This window comes from Schistocerca piceifrons, chromosome 8, assembly GCF_021461385.2.
Source record: "Schistocerca piceifrons isolate TAMUIC-IGC-003096 chromosome 8, iqSchPice1.1, whole genome shotgun sequence".
Taxonomy (NCBI): Eukaryota; Metazoa; Arthropoda; class Insecta; order Orthoptera; family Acrididae; genus Schistocerca; species Schistocerca piceifrons.
The window spans coordinates 275865617-275883871 of record NC_060145.1 but is presented as its reverse complement, the minus strand read 5'-3'; the positions used below and the strand labels follow the sequence as shown (position 1 = coordinate 275883871).

Genomic DNA, 18255 nt, shown 5'->3' with positions numbered 1-18255 from the left:
CACTAGACGATCAAATAATGAACGACTGTCATATGAAATATCCGTTGCGTGCTGCGTGCAAAGTATATACACACATCAAAAAAAGTTTTGCATCAACCCAGTTCTCAGAACTCCTGAAGATAGACGTTGACTGTTGATATTGTATTACAGACACAGTCCCTTTCACTGTTCAGAGATGTCACTAAACTTGCCCAAAGATATAAACAACCATGCATGAGCAGCGCCTATTAGACTGAGGGGGTCCGACAGCCGATTAGTTCCAGTCATTCCACCAGGAAGGAGGTACACGGCTCGTGTTGTCTGTAGTTCAACCATGCTTAGACGGGCAATACCGCGATTCGATCGCGTCCGCATGGTTACTTTTGTGCTAAGAAAGGCTCTCAACAAGGGAAGTGTCCAGGCGTTTCGAAGTGAACCAAAGCGATGTTGTTCGGACATGGAGGAGATAGAGACAGGAGCTTTCGATGACATGCTTCGCCCAATGGGCTACTACTGCAGCAGATGACCGCTACCAATGGATTGTGGCTCAGAGGAACCCTGACAGCAACGCCACCATGTTGAATAATGCTTTTCGTGCAGCCACAGGACGTCGTGTTACTACTCAAACTGTGTGCAGTAGGCTGCATGATGCGCAACTTCACTCCCGACGTACATGGCGAGGTCCATCTTCGCAACCACGACACCATACTGCGTCGTACAGATGGACCCAACAACACGCTGAATGGACGGCTCACGATTTGCATCACGCTCTATTCACCGATGAGTGTCGCATATGCCTTCAACCAGACAGTCGTCGGAGATGTGTTTGGAGGCAACCTGGTCAGGCTGAACGCCTTAGGCACACTGTACAGCGATTGAAGCGAGGCAGAGGTTTCCTGCTGTTTTGGGATGGCATAATGTGGGGCCGATGTACGCTGCTGCTTGTCATGGAAGGTGCCGTAACTACTGTACGATACGTGAATGCCATCCTCTGACCGATAGTGAAACCATATCGGCAGCATATTGGCGAGACATTCGCCTTCAAGGACGACAATTCCCACCCCCATCGTGCACATCTTGTGAATTACTTCCTTCAAGATAACGACATCGCTCGACTAGAGTGCCCAGCGTGTTCTCCAGACATGAACCCTATCGCACATGCCTGGGATAGATCGAAAAGGGCTGTTTATGGACGACGTGACCCACCAACCACTCTGAGGGATCTACGCTGAATCACCGTTGAGGAGTGGGACAATGGACGAACAGTGCCTTGAAGAACTTGTGGATATTATCCCACGACAAATACAGGCATGCATCAATGCAAGAGGACGTGCTACTGGGTATTAGAGGTACCGGTGTGTACAGCAATCCGGACCACCACCTCTGAAGGACTCGCTGTATGATGGTACAACATGCAATGTGTGGCTTTCGTGAGCAATAAAAAGGGCGGAATTGATGTTTATGTTGATCTCTATTACAATTTTCTGTACATGTTCCGGATCTCTCGGAACCGAGATGATGCAAAACTTTTTTTGATGTGTGTATTCGTTTTACAATGAGACGTTTACACGTGTGATAGGTTATCTGTAAGGTTTGGGATTATGAAATGGTACCTAAAGGCTGTTCTAAGCGACTATATGTCTGTATGTGTACACTTTATAAATAATCCAACCAACTTAGCAACCTGCAATCTCTTCCATTTCCTTACATAAACTTACAATACAGCATCGAAAACGTTAAAAAATATTGCTCACCTGACTCTAATTGGTTATTAAGAAAGTGACCCGCGTATCTCTTTTTATTTCTGTAAATTTCTATATTTGCCACTATAATAAACTTTTGGGAGCTTGTAGAATTTCCATACTGTGGCGGGTCTACTATTTTATGCTTACAATCAGACGTGCAAAGGTGATCCGGAAAGGTAATTCTGTTATGTACGCTTGTGTGTTCTCTGAAGTGGTTGAAAAAAGATCTCCCCCCTGTCTGGCCAACATAAAAATTAATTGTTTAATTAAAGATATACGTTATTTTTAAAATTATTGACTATTACTACACTGAAGAGCCAAAATGGCTGATACACCTGCCTAATACCGGGTAGGGCCCGCACGAGCACGCAGAACTGCCGCAGCACGACGTGCCATGGACTCGACTAATGTCTGAAGGAGTGCTGGAGGGAACTGACAACGTGAATCCTGCAGGGCTGTCCGTAAATGCATAAGAGTACGAAGTGGAGGAGATCTCTTATGAACAGCACGTTGCAAGGCATCCCGGATATGCTCAATAATGTTCATGTCTGGGGAGTTTGGTGGCCAGCGGAAGTGCTTTAACTCAGAAGAGTGTTCCTGGAGCTACTCTGTATCAATTCTGGTCGTTTGAGGTGTCACATTGTCCTGCTGTAATTGTCCAAGTCCGCCAGAATGCACAATGAACGTGAATGGATGCAGGTGATCAAATAGGATGCTTACGTACGTGTCACCTGTCAGAGACGTATCTACACGTATCAGGGCTCACATATCATTCCAACTGCACATGCCCCACACCATTACAGAGTCTCCACCAGCTTCAACGGTTCCCTGCTGACATGCAGGGTCCATGGATAAATGAGGTTGTCTCCATACCCCTACACGTCCATCCGCTCTATACAATTTGAAAAGAGACTCGTCCGACAAGGCAACAAGTTTCAAGTCATCAACAGTCCAATGTCGGTGTTGAAGGGCCCAGGCGAGGCGTAAAGTTTTGTGTCGTGTAGTCTTCAAGGGTACACGAGTGGACCTGCGGCTCCGATAGCCCATATCGATGAGGTTTCGTTGAATGGTTCGCATGCTGCCACTTGCTGATGACCCAGCATTGAAATCTGCAGCCATTTGCGGTAGGGTTTGCACTTCTGTCACGGTGAACGATTGTCTTCAGTCGTCGTAGGTCCCGTTCTTGAATGATCTTTTTCCGGCCGCAGCGATGTCGGAGATTTGATGTTTTACCGGATTCCTGATATTCACGGTACACTCGTGAAATGGTCGTACGGGAAAATCCCCACTTCATCGCTACCTCGGAGATGCTGTGTCCCATCGCTCGTGCGCCGACTATAGCACCACGTTCAAACTCACTTAAATCTTGATAACGTGCCATTGTAGCAGCAGTCACCAATATAAAAACTGCGCCAGATACTTCTTGTATTATATAGGCGCCGTATTCTGCCTGTTTACGTATCTCTATATTTCGATACGCGTGCCTGTATCTGTTTATTTGACGCTTCAGTGTATTACCAGCTAATGAAGAAATTACTACTCGATAAAATGTTAACCTTAAAAACTAGCACTTCTGAGAATGCGACAACATATACTTACGACAACGACAATAATTAGATACTGTGGAAACAGTAATACCAGGTGTTGTACGTAAAACCGGCCGGTCGTACGCAATGATAATGTTCCAGAGTGTCCGCGCGCGTCAATAATAATGGAAAACGAGCAACGCCGTCTAAGCAGTCGCGCACGAACTAATAATTTCCTTTCATGTACCAACACTGCGCGGTACTTTTTTGTTGGTTAAACACCTGCAATCACAGCTAGTAAAACTTGTGTCGAGACCAGTTGAGAAAAAGGCCTAGTTGTGTGAAGCCGGTTTAGTGTTAGTGTGAGATAATGCCGTATTCGTTACCCGAGCGTGTTGTCACTGTTGAAGCGTTCATTCGCACTGTATCTTTTGTGAAAAGAAAGAATTCGTTACAAGAGAAGTTTCCAGGACGTTCTGTGCCAGCAAAAAGCACCATATAGGAATTCATTGAAAAATGGCGCCATATAGGATCGGTTCAAAATGCTTCCAGGAACAGACCACCTGAATTAAAGGGCAGTTGCAGGAGATAATGACAAGAAGTCCTCGTAAGTCAAGCAAGAGGTTAAGTCAACAGGTTCATGCGAGTGAGAGAAGTAGGTGTTTTAAGGGGAAGGAATAAGTTATTAAAACCGTACCGCATAAGCGATGTGCAACAGCTGAAGGAGCCTGACCTGCGGAGGAGAGTGCATTTCTGTTCATGACTGCTGAGGAATGTTGCCAGTAGTGTCTTGCACCCACTTAGGCTCATATTTAGTGATGAGCGGTGGTTCCACCTGTCTGAGTACATAAACTTCCAGAACAACTGGTACTGGTCGACAGAAAATCCAAGGTGCCGTCAGTAGCATCACAACACAGGAACTGACAAGGGTATATATGAATCTCCTGCAGCATTTTATGTAGCCGCGCCGTCTTGGTCGCCTTGCCACGCTTCGCACGGCTCCCCCCCCCCCCCCTGCCCCCCTCCCTCCCTCCCCCCCTCCCCCCCCCCCCCCGACGGAAGTTCGAGCCCTCCCGGGTATGGGTGTGTGTGTGTGTGTGTGTGTGTGTGTGTGTGTGTGTGTGTGTGTGTGTTGTCCTTAGCGTTTAAGTTGGTTTAAGTTAGATTAAGTAATAAGCCTAGGAACTGATGACCTCAGCAGTTCGGTCCCATAGGAACTTACCAAAAATTTCATTTTATGTTTGTGCGTTGACTTTACAGGCCGGTTTTACATGCCTCACCCTGTATAAGACCTTTCCCAAAAGGATCGCCTCTCTTGATGAAGCAATGAGTTGTTCAAATTGAAACATTTTCAAAAAGTGATTCAGGGCTATTTCTCTGACAGCAACAAGTCGTTATGAAAGGACAGTGTACTAACTGGTCATGTTAAGATATTGCAAAGGCGGCGACTTTACATTGCCTACCTGACAAAGCGTTATTTTTTGTCATAGACGCATTCAAATATCCTTTTCCTAGTGAAGTCACTATTAAAAATGAGTATCAAGTAATTTAGTGTCCCACCAGATTTCATTGATTTAACCCTTTAATGCATAGCGTAGCTGACCAGCTACAGACTTCATTTCTTCGATGTATCCTATACTGAGCAACATTTTGTAACGAATTCGTTGTGTAGTTAGGTGTATACACTCTACTGCAGCTGCTAAGCTGCTAGTAGTTCTTCATAGCGATCGTAAATGGCAGGATGAACTGAACCAGTTCGACAATCAGCTGTGTGGATGTAATGCCGCGCATGTTTTGGCGGAAAGTAGAGACGTTTTTTTTATGTTTGTGCACTGATTTGTGGGTTTGAAAAATACTTTTTTTATTTTGAAAACGTAAGTAGATATGGTGTAGACAGTTAATTCGAGTGTCTTTACGACAGATTTGAAATTAGGTCTGTCTTGTGTTTGTAGCGATTGTCAACAATAATGCTTTGTTAATTTAATTACAAAATTTTTTAAATATTTTTTTCATAATGTAGGCACTATAAACTAATCGTGGTAACTCTTGCAGCTTGAAATAAAACATCATGCATTTAAGGGTAAGCCTTAGCTTAGCGTTTTGAGGTCAACGGTCTTGCCGCAGTGGTAACACCGGTTCCCGTGAGATCACCGAAGTTAAGCGCGGTCGGGCTGACCATCCAGGCTGCCATGCGCTGTTGCCATTTTTCGGGGTGCCAGTTGAGGAGCTACTCGGCCGAATAGTAGCGGCTTGGGTCAAGAATACCGTCATAACAACCGGGAGAGCGGCGTGCTGACCCCACGCCCCTCCTATCCGCATCCTCCATTGAGGATGACACGGCGGTCGGATGGTCCCGGTAGGCCACTCGTGGCCTGACGACGGAGTGCTTATCGTTTTGAAAACTCAATCAGACTTATAAACAAAATTTGAAAAAGACGGAGTTTGGACGCTTTACACTAGCATTTTACCAACCATAGAAAACAATACATTAACTAATATAAAGCTTAATAACAATAATACACTGAAACCTTGAAAATCTCGACAGCAGTCATACCTGCATATGAGTTAAACATGTGAGCGCCGTTTGCCTATAAGCTTCAGTGCAGTGCGATGTGGGGAGAGGATTCCCGGTGACGTCACAGCTCACGTTGCGCCTGCGTGTGACCCCCGCCGTGTATGCTTGTATCCATGACTGCCTACAGCGTAGGGTTGTGCGGCAAGCTCAGGAAAGTTATATCTGATGCCGCTGATATGCATGGATAGTGCGAGGATGTTATCGATTGTGCGTTTTTTAATCGAGTGTGTATATGTGTGTAGAGTGCCCTTTATGCTTTGACTTCATGTAATGAAACATGACACTTTTATAAGTTTCATAAGATATATGAAATTTTGTATTTTATATAATAGGTAAAATTACAGATGATGGCAGCATAAGATGTTGAAACTGGTCATCTTGGAACCATAAAAATTTCTATAGCGCCATCACGGCATGCAAAGTGTGTTCTACATTTCCTACTGTAACTTACATGCTGAACCTACCTGCTACATTCAAGCCCTCCCTCTACAGTTTTGTCTCTCGTACTTTTTCCATCACCAAACTGACGACTTCTTGACACCTCACGATGTCGCTTATCAACCGACGCCCATCTTTTAGTCACGATGCGCCACAAATCCTTTTTTCTCAATTTGTCTCAGTACTTCTTCAGCAGTTAATCATTCTATCCATTTAATCTTCAGCTATCTTCTGTAGAGCCATGTGCCAGCAGTTTCTATTCTCTTCTTATCTGAACTGTCTATTGCCTATGTCTCACTTCTGTACAAGGCTACGCTCCAGACATATTTCTTCAGTAACGACTTCTTAACGCTTAAATTTATTTACGATGTCAATAGATTCGTCTTTTTCGGAAGTGCTAGTCTTGCAATTGCAAATTTGCATTTTGTATCTTCTCTATCTTGGCCATCGTCTGTAAAATTGCTGTTCAAATAGTAAAACTCATCAATTACTTTTAATGTCTCATTTACTTATCGAATTCGCTCAGCAATAACTGGTTTAATTCGACTGCATTGTGTGTTTCATATACGAGAGGCGATCAATAGGTAACGCAACACATTATTTTTCTCGGCCAATTTCATATGAAAAAATGCGGAATTTGTTGTGGGGCATCATGGAATGTTCCCGCTCCAGCCATGATAGTTCCACGAAATTCCGATAGGTTGCGACACTATACGTAGCTTTGAAAATGGCGTCTGTAACGGAGGTGCGTTCCAAGCAGAGGGCTGTCATTGAGTTTCTTTTGGCGGAAATCCAGAACATCGCAGATATTCATAGGCGCTTGCAGAATGTCTACGGAGACATGGCAGTGAACAAAAGCACGATGAGTCGTTGGGCGAGGTGTCTGTAATCATGGCGACAAGTTCGTAAAAACCTGTCCTATCTCCCATATGCCGGCTGGTCGCACACCGTTGTGAGTCTTAAGCCTAGTTTACACGACGACATTGGGTTGCGCCACTCGTTACGTGGAATGAGTTGCACACAGGTGGTTTCATATATGGCTGTAGACAAGACGACACCAGTATACACTCCAGTTTCGTCGTTTTGTCGGTCCCTGAGTCGTGTCTGAAATGAAAGTTTCGGCAGCTGCACGTTGCACGAGTTGTGATATGAGTTATAGCTTGTTGCGTGGAATCGCTGCAAGAGAAAAAATAAGAAACTTGTTTCGATTCGTGACTGGATGAAGAAAAGACGTCAGATCGGTTGCTCAGCATCCTTGCTGAAATAATTTATAACGGAAGATCCAAGAAGTTCTTTTAATTATCTTAGAATGTCACCAGAACTGTTCACGTTTGTTCTAAATAGAGTTAATTATGCAGTAAGGAATAAAGGTACTGTAATGCATGAAGTACTGTCGGCAGAACTTAAATTACATATCATATTGCGTGCATTACAATCGAGAACACTCGGCATGCTATAAGATACGGTTTTAGTTGGTGATGACGCTATTTCATTAACACCGATAATTATTAACATTAAAAGAAATAATTATTAACATTAGCAACAATAATTTTTCGAAGCAGGCTGCATTAAGAAGTGAATGGTTTGCAAACTATTCTCTTGAAGATAGATCTGTATAGTGGCAATATTTCAAAATTCTAACATTTGTGAATGGGGAGTGCTGCAGCGACGTTTTAAATAGATGAATATTGAATAAAGAATGCAGCTTCTTGAATTTGTATAGCCTTCCCTCCTGGCAACAATATTCCTTAACAAAGAGTTGGCCAACTCAAACAATGGGATTTTAGTCTTGTAGACGAGAGCATTGCCACAGTTAGAATTTCACTTGCTTGTAGTTTTCTTAATTCAGTTGTATATGTGCTCCTAACTCCATAAATTTTGCCCTGCAGCTCAGATATTGTCAAACCATCTATGTAATGATCGCACATGACGGTCTCAGCGGCAGCAATATGTTTCTTATTTTTGTAATTAGCATCACTGAAATCCCACAAACATCTTTGGAAAACATAGATATCCAAAGAGCGAACATTATCCTCAGTTCCCCACTTCCTATTTCAGTTTGTCTACACTCTACGAAAACACATAACCTCAAAACCCATGCAACTAGTGTCGCCAAAGTTGGAACACGCCAAAAGTGTTTAGTTTCACCAACGAGTTGCGCAAGCGCCTAGCGCGCATGCGCAGTGGTCGGTAGCGCAGTTGCCTGCAACCTAGTGTCGTCGTGTAAACTAGGCTTTACAATGTTGGAACATGCGGATACTCTCATTCGAGGTGATGGATGGATCACACTCAAACACTTCGCTGCACAACTGGATGTCTCTTCTGGTAGTGGTGAGACATCCGTCCACTACTTGGGGTACTCAAAGGTGTCTGTCCTCTAGGTCCCTCACTGCCTAACAGAAGACCATAAAGGGCAATGAAGAACCTTCTGTGAGAAATTGCTTGCACATTATCAAGCTGATCGTGACAATTTTTTGTCGAACATTGTCACAGGCAGTGAAACATGGGCCCCTCGCTTCGAACTGGAGACAAAGCGGCAATCCATGGCATGACGCCATACCATATCTCCTCCAAAGGAAAAGTTCAAAGCCACAGCCTCAGCTGGTAAAATCTTGACGACGGTCTTCTGGACTCCGAAGGGGTTATTTTGTTTGGTGTCCTCCCTCATGGTGCAAGGATCAACTCTGAAGTGTATGGTGCCACCCTCAGGAATCTGATCAAGCGGCTTCAATGTGTTTGTCGCCACAAAAATACCAATGAACTTCTCCTTCGTGATAACGCAAGGCCTCACACAAGTCTGAGCACCCGAAAAGAAATCACAAAAGTTCATTGGATTGTTCTTACTCAACCAGGATCTCGCACCTCCCAACTTCTATTTGACCCAATGAAGAATGCAATCTGTGGGAAGTAATACATGGATGGTCGGGAGGTTACTGATGCAGCAAGACATTGGCTCTGATGTCGACCAGTGAAGTGGTACCACGAAGGCATACTGGTGAACCCAGTAAGGTAGTGTAACGCCTTCGTATTGAACCGAGATTATATTGAGAAATGGGAGTTTTGTAGACAAGAGAGTGGGGAATAATATGATGTATTCTGAATGAAACCAACCTGCTTTCAGAAAGAAATGCCTTGCATTACATATTGAACGTTTCTCATAATATGCTTGCCTCTTTCACACTTTACTAGCTTTCATAAACGTTAAAATTAATCCTTGTATGTTTTATTTTCTTGATTATTTGTCTTGCTTTTTGTTTTACGTAGCCGGCCGCTGTGGCCGGTTCTAGGCTCTTCAATCCGGAGCTGCGCTGCTGCTACGGTCGCAGGTTCGAATCCTGCGTCGGGTATGGAAGTGTATGATGTCCTTAGATCAGTTAGGTTTAAGTAGTTCTAAGTCTAGGGGACTGATGACCTAAGAGCCGGCCGGTGTGGCCGTGCGGTTCTAGGCGCTTCAGTTTGGTACCGTGTGACCGCTACGGTCGCAGGTTCGAATCCTGCCTCGGGCATGGATGTGTGTGATGTCCTTAGGTTAGTTAGGTTTAAGTAGTTCTAAGTTCTAGGGGACTGATGACCACAGGTGTTAAGTCCCATAGTGCTCAGAGCCATTTGAACCATTTTTGATGACCTCAGATGTTAAGTCCCATAGTGCTCAGAGCCATTTGAACCATTTTTGTTTTGTGTATCACTAATTGAGAGAGAAAGTAACGTCTTTTTTCCTTACCAAGAATGGATAGCCTTCGGACAGCATGGCGGAGATTATTGGACTCTTCTGCGGTTAGGCCTTGTATGTCGCAAGATTTCCTATCGTCGGATATCGCCGCTGCGACTTTTTCGACCATTGACGTACAGCTGCTGTCTCCACTGTAGAACTGTCTCGTTATGCTGACCTGCAGTGAAGAGAAAGTTACTTAATGGTACTTGAACAACAAACGGTGCTCCAGTCAAGGAGTGGCAGCGTCGATATAAGTCTGTGCTCATCGCAAGTGCTTACCAAAGTGTCGGCTGAGAGAAGGGATGTTATCTTCGTCTGCAGACATGGGTTTCGGCCACCGTGCTTTGACACCATTTCAGCCAAGTTTACCAGTTCGCTTAAATTTCTATCATACTTCTCCTGCCTGTGAAAAGATACGAGGGTAATCCCAAAAGTAAGATCTCCTATTTTATTTTTATAAGTACAGAACTCTATTTGTGTGGCAGTTTGTCACACTGTTATGAAGAGTGCTTCACGCGCTGTGTGTAAACATACGCACGCCGAGCTGAGGCGCGCTCAGTCTCGGCTTGGCAGCCGTTGAGAATGGAGCTCCCGTTGGATGTTATCGCCAAGTGCGAATTGCGCGCAGTTATTCGGTTTTTGAAGATTAGATTACATTAGTTTTTCGTTCCATAGATCCATGCTGAGGAGATCTTCGTGGATGTGGAGCATGTCAACAATTTTTTTTTTAGCTGAAATAACAATACTAATATGAATATATACAATACGTCATTTGTTTCTATTAAAAAATTCGTCTATGGAGTAGGAGGAGTTGGCCGCTAGTAAGTCTTTCAGGCTCCTTTTAAATTGATCTTTATTTGTAACTAAATTTTTTATGTTTGCTGGCAAATTAAGTCTTTGTGCAGATCATTTTTGTTCCTGGTATTGTGTGTATGAACTGAGCTGTTTGTTGGAAAAAGAGATATATTATTTAGGACAAATTTCATTAAGGAGTAAATATACTGAGAGGCAGTGGTTAGTATACCCAGTTCTTTGAAGAGGTTTCTACATGACGTCCGTGAATTTACTCCACAAATAATACGTATTACACGCTTTTGGACTCTGAAAACTTTTTTTTGACTTGAAGAGTTACCCCAAAATATTATACCGTATGACATTATGGAATGAAAGTAGGCAAAGTATGCAAGCTTTTTCATTTTTATGTCGCCTATGTCTGCTAACACTCGAATTGCAAATACAGATTTGTTAAGGCGTTTCTGCAGTTCTGTGGTGTGCTCCTCCCAACTGAATTTACTATCGAGTTGTAATCCCAGGAATTTAAGACTGTCAACCTCTTCTATCTGCTCTTCTTCATACTTTATGCATATGCTGGGTGGAAACCTCTTACAGGTTCTGAATTGCATGTAGTGAGTCTTTTCAAAGTTTAATGTCAATGAGTTGGCTTTAAACCATTTATTAATATCCATGAAAATATCGTTAGCAGAAGGCAAAGGGCACTGCGCCGATTGAAATCCATCGCCAATTGACGGAAGTGTTTGGTGAGTCGTTCATGGACGTCAAAAATGTTCGTAAGTGATGTAGAGAGTTTGCAGCTGGTCGGACCGAAATTCACGATGAACAGAGGAGCGGAAGACCGTCAGTTTCTGAGGAGACAGTGTTGAAGGTTGAGCAAAGCATGCGTGAAGATCGGCCGATCACTCTGGATGATCTCTGCACGTTGGTTCCTGAGGTTTACTGAAGCACCGCTCACAGAACTTTAACGGAAACATTGAACTACCGGAAGGTTTGCGCAAGATAGGTGCCACGTATCCTGACTGAGGACCACATGCGGCAACGAGTTGATGCTTCCCGCGCATTTCTTCACCGCCTTGCAGCCGAGCAGGACAACTTTCTGGACTCAATTGTCACGGGTGACAAAACCTGGGCATACCTCTTTACGCCTGAAACTAAGCAACAGTCACGCCCTCTTCGCCAAAGCCGCAAAAATTCAAACACAGTCTGCCGGTAAAGTCATGACAACCGTTTTTGGGATCGGAAAGGGGTATTGTTGGTCGACTTTATGCCCACTGGGACCACAATTAACGCTGATAGGTATTGTGAGACTCTGAAAAAACTCAAACGGGCAGTTTAGAACCGGAGAAGAGGAATGTTGAGCTAGGGCGTACACATTCTCCATGACAACGCTCGCCCACACATCGCTCGGCAAACCGTTGCTCTCCTGCAACAGTTTCAGTGGAACTTAATCACCCACCCATCCTATGGTCCTGACATGGCGCCCAGGGACTATCACCTGTTCCCTAAGTTGAAAGAACATTTGGCCTGAATGCGATTCAGCTCCGACGACGAGGTGAAAGAAGAGGTTCATAACTTTCTGAACAGCATGGCGTCGAGTTGGTATGACATGGGCATACAAAAACTGCCACAGCGTCTACAAAAATGCATAGACAGAAATGGTGATTATGTCGAAAAATAGCTAAACGTTCAAGCTGTAAACTGATGTAAACCATTGTAGAAATAAACAGGTCTATGTACCTATAAAAAAAATAGGTGACCTTACTTTTGCCATCAGTTAAGTAAGCTATTAGTGCAGAAACTTGTGGTCTCTTTACGGAAATAAATCCCTGAGGTATTAACACGATACAAAATCATAGTCAGCCACCTGAAATGTCAACAACTGAATCAATAACTTCATACCTAAGTTGTGTTCCATTTCCAAGAACATTTTTGCAAGCTTCTACTTTTTCGTGTCTGGGACATCAAAGGACAGAAAACGTTACAACCTAACAGATATTGAAGGAATTGACTTAATGATGCTGAGTAGTTGCTGAGAAACTATGGCTGGAATTTTTATGTCATTATTGCTCCATGGGTATCACAAATGTAATAACATAGGTCAACGTGGATTGCTTTGCGGCGACCATGCATGTTGCAACTATACCAGGGCGCCGATTCTTACAGGTTCCGTAGTGAGACTTCGAGATATCTACTGATATTATAAAGCGAAGGGTAACTCTTTTAATCTACACGCAGTCTTACTGACAATCTGTGTGGTTCGAAGTACGGCATGTGTTTGGTCAGGTAGGTTTTTAGTGTTTCGTGCCTCAGTCAGTAAAAGTGGAACCATTTTAGGATGACTTTGCTGTCCCTCTATCTGTCTGTCTGTCTGTCCGTCTGTTAGAAACCTTGTTCCTCAGGAACAGGTAGACGAATCAAGTTGAAATTTATGTCACATACTAGGATCTACATCCCCTTGGCACCGTGAAAAAGTTAAGCTTCTAAACCAATGCAGTCAACAGATACAGCTATTTACGTAACATATTTTGATATTCTCAAACTCGCTCATTTAAAAGTATAGATTACTTACCGTTGACCTACAACCATGAAATATGGAAGAAGTAAGGTTTCACAGTACAAGTAAAGGAAAAAATCCGAAAACTCTTAATTTGTAACTACAGTGTATCATGCGAAGCATTCTTTTTTGTCATCTGTTTTCTGACTGTCTGTCTGTCCGTCTGTCAAGAACCCTTTTTCTCAGGAAATGGATAGGAAGCAAGTTGAAATTTATGTCACATGCTAAGGTCTATGGTCCCTTGATGCTGTAAAAAGGTTAATATTCTAAGTCAATGCAATGGAAAGCTACGGTCATTTATGTCACGTGATATTGGCATACTCACTCATTAAAGCCCATACTGTCCTTCCCATTCACCTAGAATCACGGAACTTGGAAGGAGCAAGGTTTTACAGTACAAGTAAAGCAAAAAATCCGAAAATTGTTAATTTGCACGAAAAAAGTATCATGTTATTTGTTATCCGATCTCAAACTTGAAATAAAAACATTCTCAAATGTCTTGGAATTCCCATAACTAAAATCTTGCCAGTCTCAGTGTCGACAGTAGGCAAAAATCTTCGAGTTTCTCAATTCCCAGCATGAATGAATTATGGAAACACACAATTAAGTTTGTACGGAATCCCTCCGAGTGCGAGACCTATTCGCCCCTCCCCAAGTTTCCTCATCTGTTACAGCGATTATCGGCCTTGTCTCTGACTCAGAAAAATACCACAAGAATACACAGAAAAGAATTTGTATATTAAAAAGCTAAATTCACGGGATAAAAAATTTTGGTGCCCACTTAAAACCGCACACTGGTCGGCTTAGAGTGATGCAGTTCGTGTAGAAGTGTCATCATGAGGTCACGTGACCCAAAAATTGAGCGTAGGTCGTGCCAGAGAAGTGGTGACTGCCAGTCGGTTGTATGGAATCAGCGCAGTAAGATCGCTTGACATGGAGACATGACAGAATGAGCTATCACGTTTGGAAGTGCCCATGACCACATCGTGAATGAAGTTGTCCGATTTGTTGATGTGTCAATTAGGATTTGATTGACTGCTTGATTTTAACAGGAGAGCTAAAACAGCAAGTCTAACCCGCCACTGCCCGCACCGAAACCAGGTTTATTGTGCGGTATCGCTCCCTGTATATCTAGTAAAGCCAACCAGTGCCCTTAAATAGTGCAAGGAGTCCCTCTACCAGTTTTTTGTTAGAGACAATTTCTTCAGGTCTAGTTGTCCCGAAAATTCTGTATCTTTTACTCTCCAATGCCATGCATTCTAAGATTAGGTGTGATGCAGTTTCTTCACCCTCATCACAGATCCTACATTTAGGGTCCACTTCCATTATACCCATTGTGTGTAGGTGTTTTTTGAAGTTCCCATGGCCGGTCATGAGTCCAGTCATGAGTTTGATCTCTTTCCTGTTCAGTCCCAGGATTACAGAGCTTCTTTTAAAACATGACTTGGGCATCATTACCTTACTATGTTTTTGTTTATGGACTTTGGTCCAATATCCTACGTGCTGTTTCCTAAGCCAGTTCCGTAGTTCTAATTTGATCATAGCCTTGGTGATTGTCAAGACAGGTTCCGGTCGAACAAATGGAGTTGTTGCCCCCATCCTAGCCAACTGTTCATTGCCACAGATCCCTGAGTGGCCAGGGACCCACTCTAGGTACACCCTATTGCTTCCCCCTGGCTCCACCAGAGCCCTGTGGCAATCTGCAACAATCTTAGATCTTGTTGCAGGAGCTGCCAATGATTTCAGGGCTGCCTGGCTGTCTGAATAGATGTAGATGCTACGGTCATTGTAGCACCTACTCATATTCTCCTCCACACATGCCCTGATTGCAGTAATTTCGGCTTGAAATACAGAGGCCAGTTTCCCTAGAGAGATGCTGCTCTCCGGTCTTGGCTGAACCCCTTCAATTAGGATTGTCCAACATGTCTATGAGGAATGGTGTACCATTTGCAGCCATGGGGATTTCAAACCCAATAGTAATTGTTGCTGTCAATGAATCGAGGTCAATGTCAACCAGTTCCTGAGCAAACATTGCGTTAGGAGCAACATGGTAAGTCATATTAAGGAGACGACCTGTCAAAAGGCTGAATAACGATTAGCAGTGCAGATGTGTGGGAAGAAAGTCATTGAGGCTCTTGGAGGTACACACAGAGATGTAGAGCCTCGCTGCGTCCAGTGCCATGGCCAATTACACCAGATTTCACAGCTGAGGATCCATGGCATAAACAGCCCTGCCAAAGTTGTCCCACAGATTCCCAGGTTATGGTGGCCAGGGGAGTCCGATAAACTGATCCTGGTGCTTTTACCATGTGTACCGGTATGAAACGAGCGTTTTTTTGTGAAAATGAAACACTAATTTTGAATTGAAAAGTAAAAACATTTTATTCAAAGTACTGACGATTGCTTTCTATACATTTTGACCACCTTTCTGGCAATTTGTGGACACCACGCCAATAGAAATATTCGTCTTTTGAAGCAAACCAGACACCCAATTTTCGACTTCTTCGTAGGAATCGAAGTGTTCCTCAGCCAATGCGTGTCCTATTGATGAAAACAAATGGTAGTCGGAAGGGGCCAAGTCTGGTGAATACGGCGGGTGGGGTAGCAGCTCCCAGCCAAGTGTTTTGATTGTATCCTGAACCAGTTGTCCTTTGTGTGCAGGTGCATTGTCGAGTAAAAATATTACTTTGCCATGTCTTCTGGCCCATTATGGTCTTTCTTCGATCAATGCATAGTTCAAATTGATCATTTGTTGTCTGTAGCGATTAGTATTCACAGTTTCACCGGGTTTTAGAAGCTCATGATACACCACATCTTTCTGATCCCACCAAACACAGAGCATTGTCTTCTTGCCGAATCGAGCTGGTTTTGCAGTCGATGTTGATGGTTGTCCCGGATTAACCCATGATTTTTCCAGTTTAGGATTCTTAAAATAAATCCATTTTTCATCGCCAGTAACAGTTCGATGCAAAATTGATTTTCTTTCATGTCTTTGAAGCAAAATTTGACAAATGGTTTTTCGGTTTTCCATCTGTCTTTCATTCAATTCATGTGGCACCCATTTTCCACACTTTTGGATGTTTCCCATAGCTTTCAAACGGTCAGAAATTGTTTATTGTGCAACATTTAGCATTGCTGCCATTTGCTTCTGACTCAAAGTATCATCTTCATCCAATGCTACTTACAATTCCGTGCCTTCGAACTTTTTTGGTGGTCTTTCACGTTCTTCATTTCTTACATGGTTCAAAAATGAGTCAAATGGCTCTGAGCACTATGAGACTTAACTTCTGAGGTCATCAGTCCCCTAGAACTTAGAACTAGTTAAACCTAACTAACCTAAGGACATCACAAACATCCATGCCCGAGGCAGGATTCGGACCTGCGACCGTAGCGGTCGCGCGGTTCCAGACTGTAGCGCCTAGAACCACTCGGTCACTCCGGCCGGCCATTTCTTACATGGAAATCATTATTTCTGAACCGTTGAAACCATCTTTTGCATGTTGCTTCTGACAGAGCATGATCACCATATGCCTCGACAAGCATTCGATGCGACTCTGCAGCACTTTTTTTGAAGTGAAAACAAAAAATTAATGCTTTCCGCAAATCATCACTTTCTGGTACAAAATTCGACATTGTTAACACGATGAAAACATATGATGTTGTTTGTTCCATGACTTGATGTATACCAAATATCTTTGACAGATGTCATACCAACCAAACAAAAAAAATTAAGGCTCGTTCACAACAAATATTCCCTATTGACACATTTGTATCTTAACGCTCATTTCATACCGATACGCGTGGTAGAACCATGCCCGTACACTGAGAGTTGTGTGACTTGTTGAATTGTCCTGCCGATAGATGACTTCGTTTCAAGGATGAACAAACTGCACGTAGGGGTGGACATGGTCACCAAAGATAGATGTATGCTTGTGTCGATCCATTGTTCCTTTCAGAATGATCAGATCACCCAGGAGACGTAACAAAAACATTCCCGAGACCACAACTCTCCATCCTCAAGCCTGGGCCCTTCAGCCGATTGTTGCAGGGCCGCGCACGCCAATGGCCATCTGTCAGATGGAGCATAAAACGCAATTCATCTCAAAAGGCCACCTGCCGCCACTCTGTGAACGCCAGTTGCGATATTGGCGTGCAAATTCCAGCCTTTGTCGCTAATGAACATCAGTCAGCATGAGCGCATGAACCAGTCACACGCTGCAGAGGACCATACGCAACAACAATCGTCAACGAGACACTGTTGGTAGCCCTTTGGTTCATCTGGGTGGTCTGTTGCTCAACAGCTGCACGTCTCTTCAGCGGTACACTTCTCCACAGGTGTCAGTCACCCCTGTCATCTATGTCCCATTGTACACCACATTGCCTCAGCGCTGGTTTTGGATGGCATCATTTTGCCATACTTTAACCACAGTTTACTAAATTAGCCATTTTGGAAATGAGTTCACCCTTGGCCCAAAAACCAATGACCAAGCCCTTTTGTATGTGAAAAAAATCGCTACGTTTCCGCAATACGAGAACAACTCACTGTGCGCGCAAAAACTGATGGAGGATCTATAACAAAAATAATAAGTTATCAAAACAATCTCTCTCATGGCCAACCTACACTTCTCGAACCAGGTACCGCGTCTATTGGAGCGCCAAAGGTTATCCGTTCGGCACCGCCCTGGTCCGAGACGCCGGAACTCTCGCCAACCGCATATTCTCTTTACGAACACTGCACTTGACTAGTTCGGCCAACAGTCCAAACACGTGGAAAAATTTTATGAGGGACATCATGTCCTCCCGCATCTCAGCACGCAACCGCGAACCGTTAAATTTCACTGTCATATTCATACCTAACAAAAGGAGGCACAAAATAAACGCCTTACCGCACGACAAACAGCAAACCAACAACACCAATCGACATGACAATC

The 18255-nt window shown here is 43.6% G+C and overlaps 1 protein-coding gene across 1 annotated transcript in view; it reads right to left on the bottom strand.

Annotated features, from left to right (window-relative positions):
- LOC124712272 (hydroxyproline dehydrogenase-like) overlaps positions 1–18255 on the bottom strand; it is a 133708-nt gene that overhangs the window by 59980 nt on the left and 55473 nt on the right. Inside the window, exons 4-5 of the mRNA XM_047242567.1 lie at positions 10255–10378; positions 9985–10150 (exon numbers count right to left, since the gene is read on the bottom strand). Of these exons, the coding sequence (XP_047098523.1) occupies positions 9985–10150; positions 10255–10378 (290 nt within the window). The remainder of the gene's footprint in view (positions 1–9984; positions 10151–10254; positions 10379–18255) is intronic.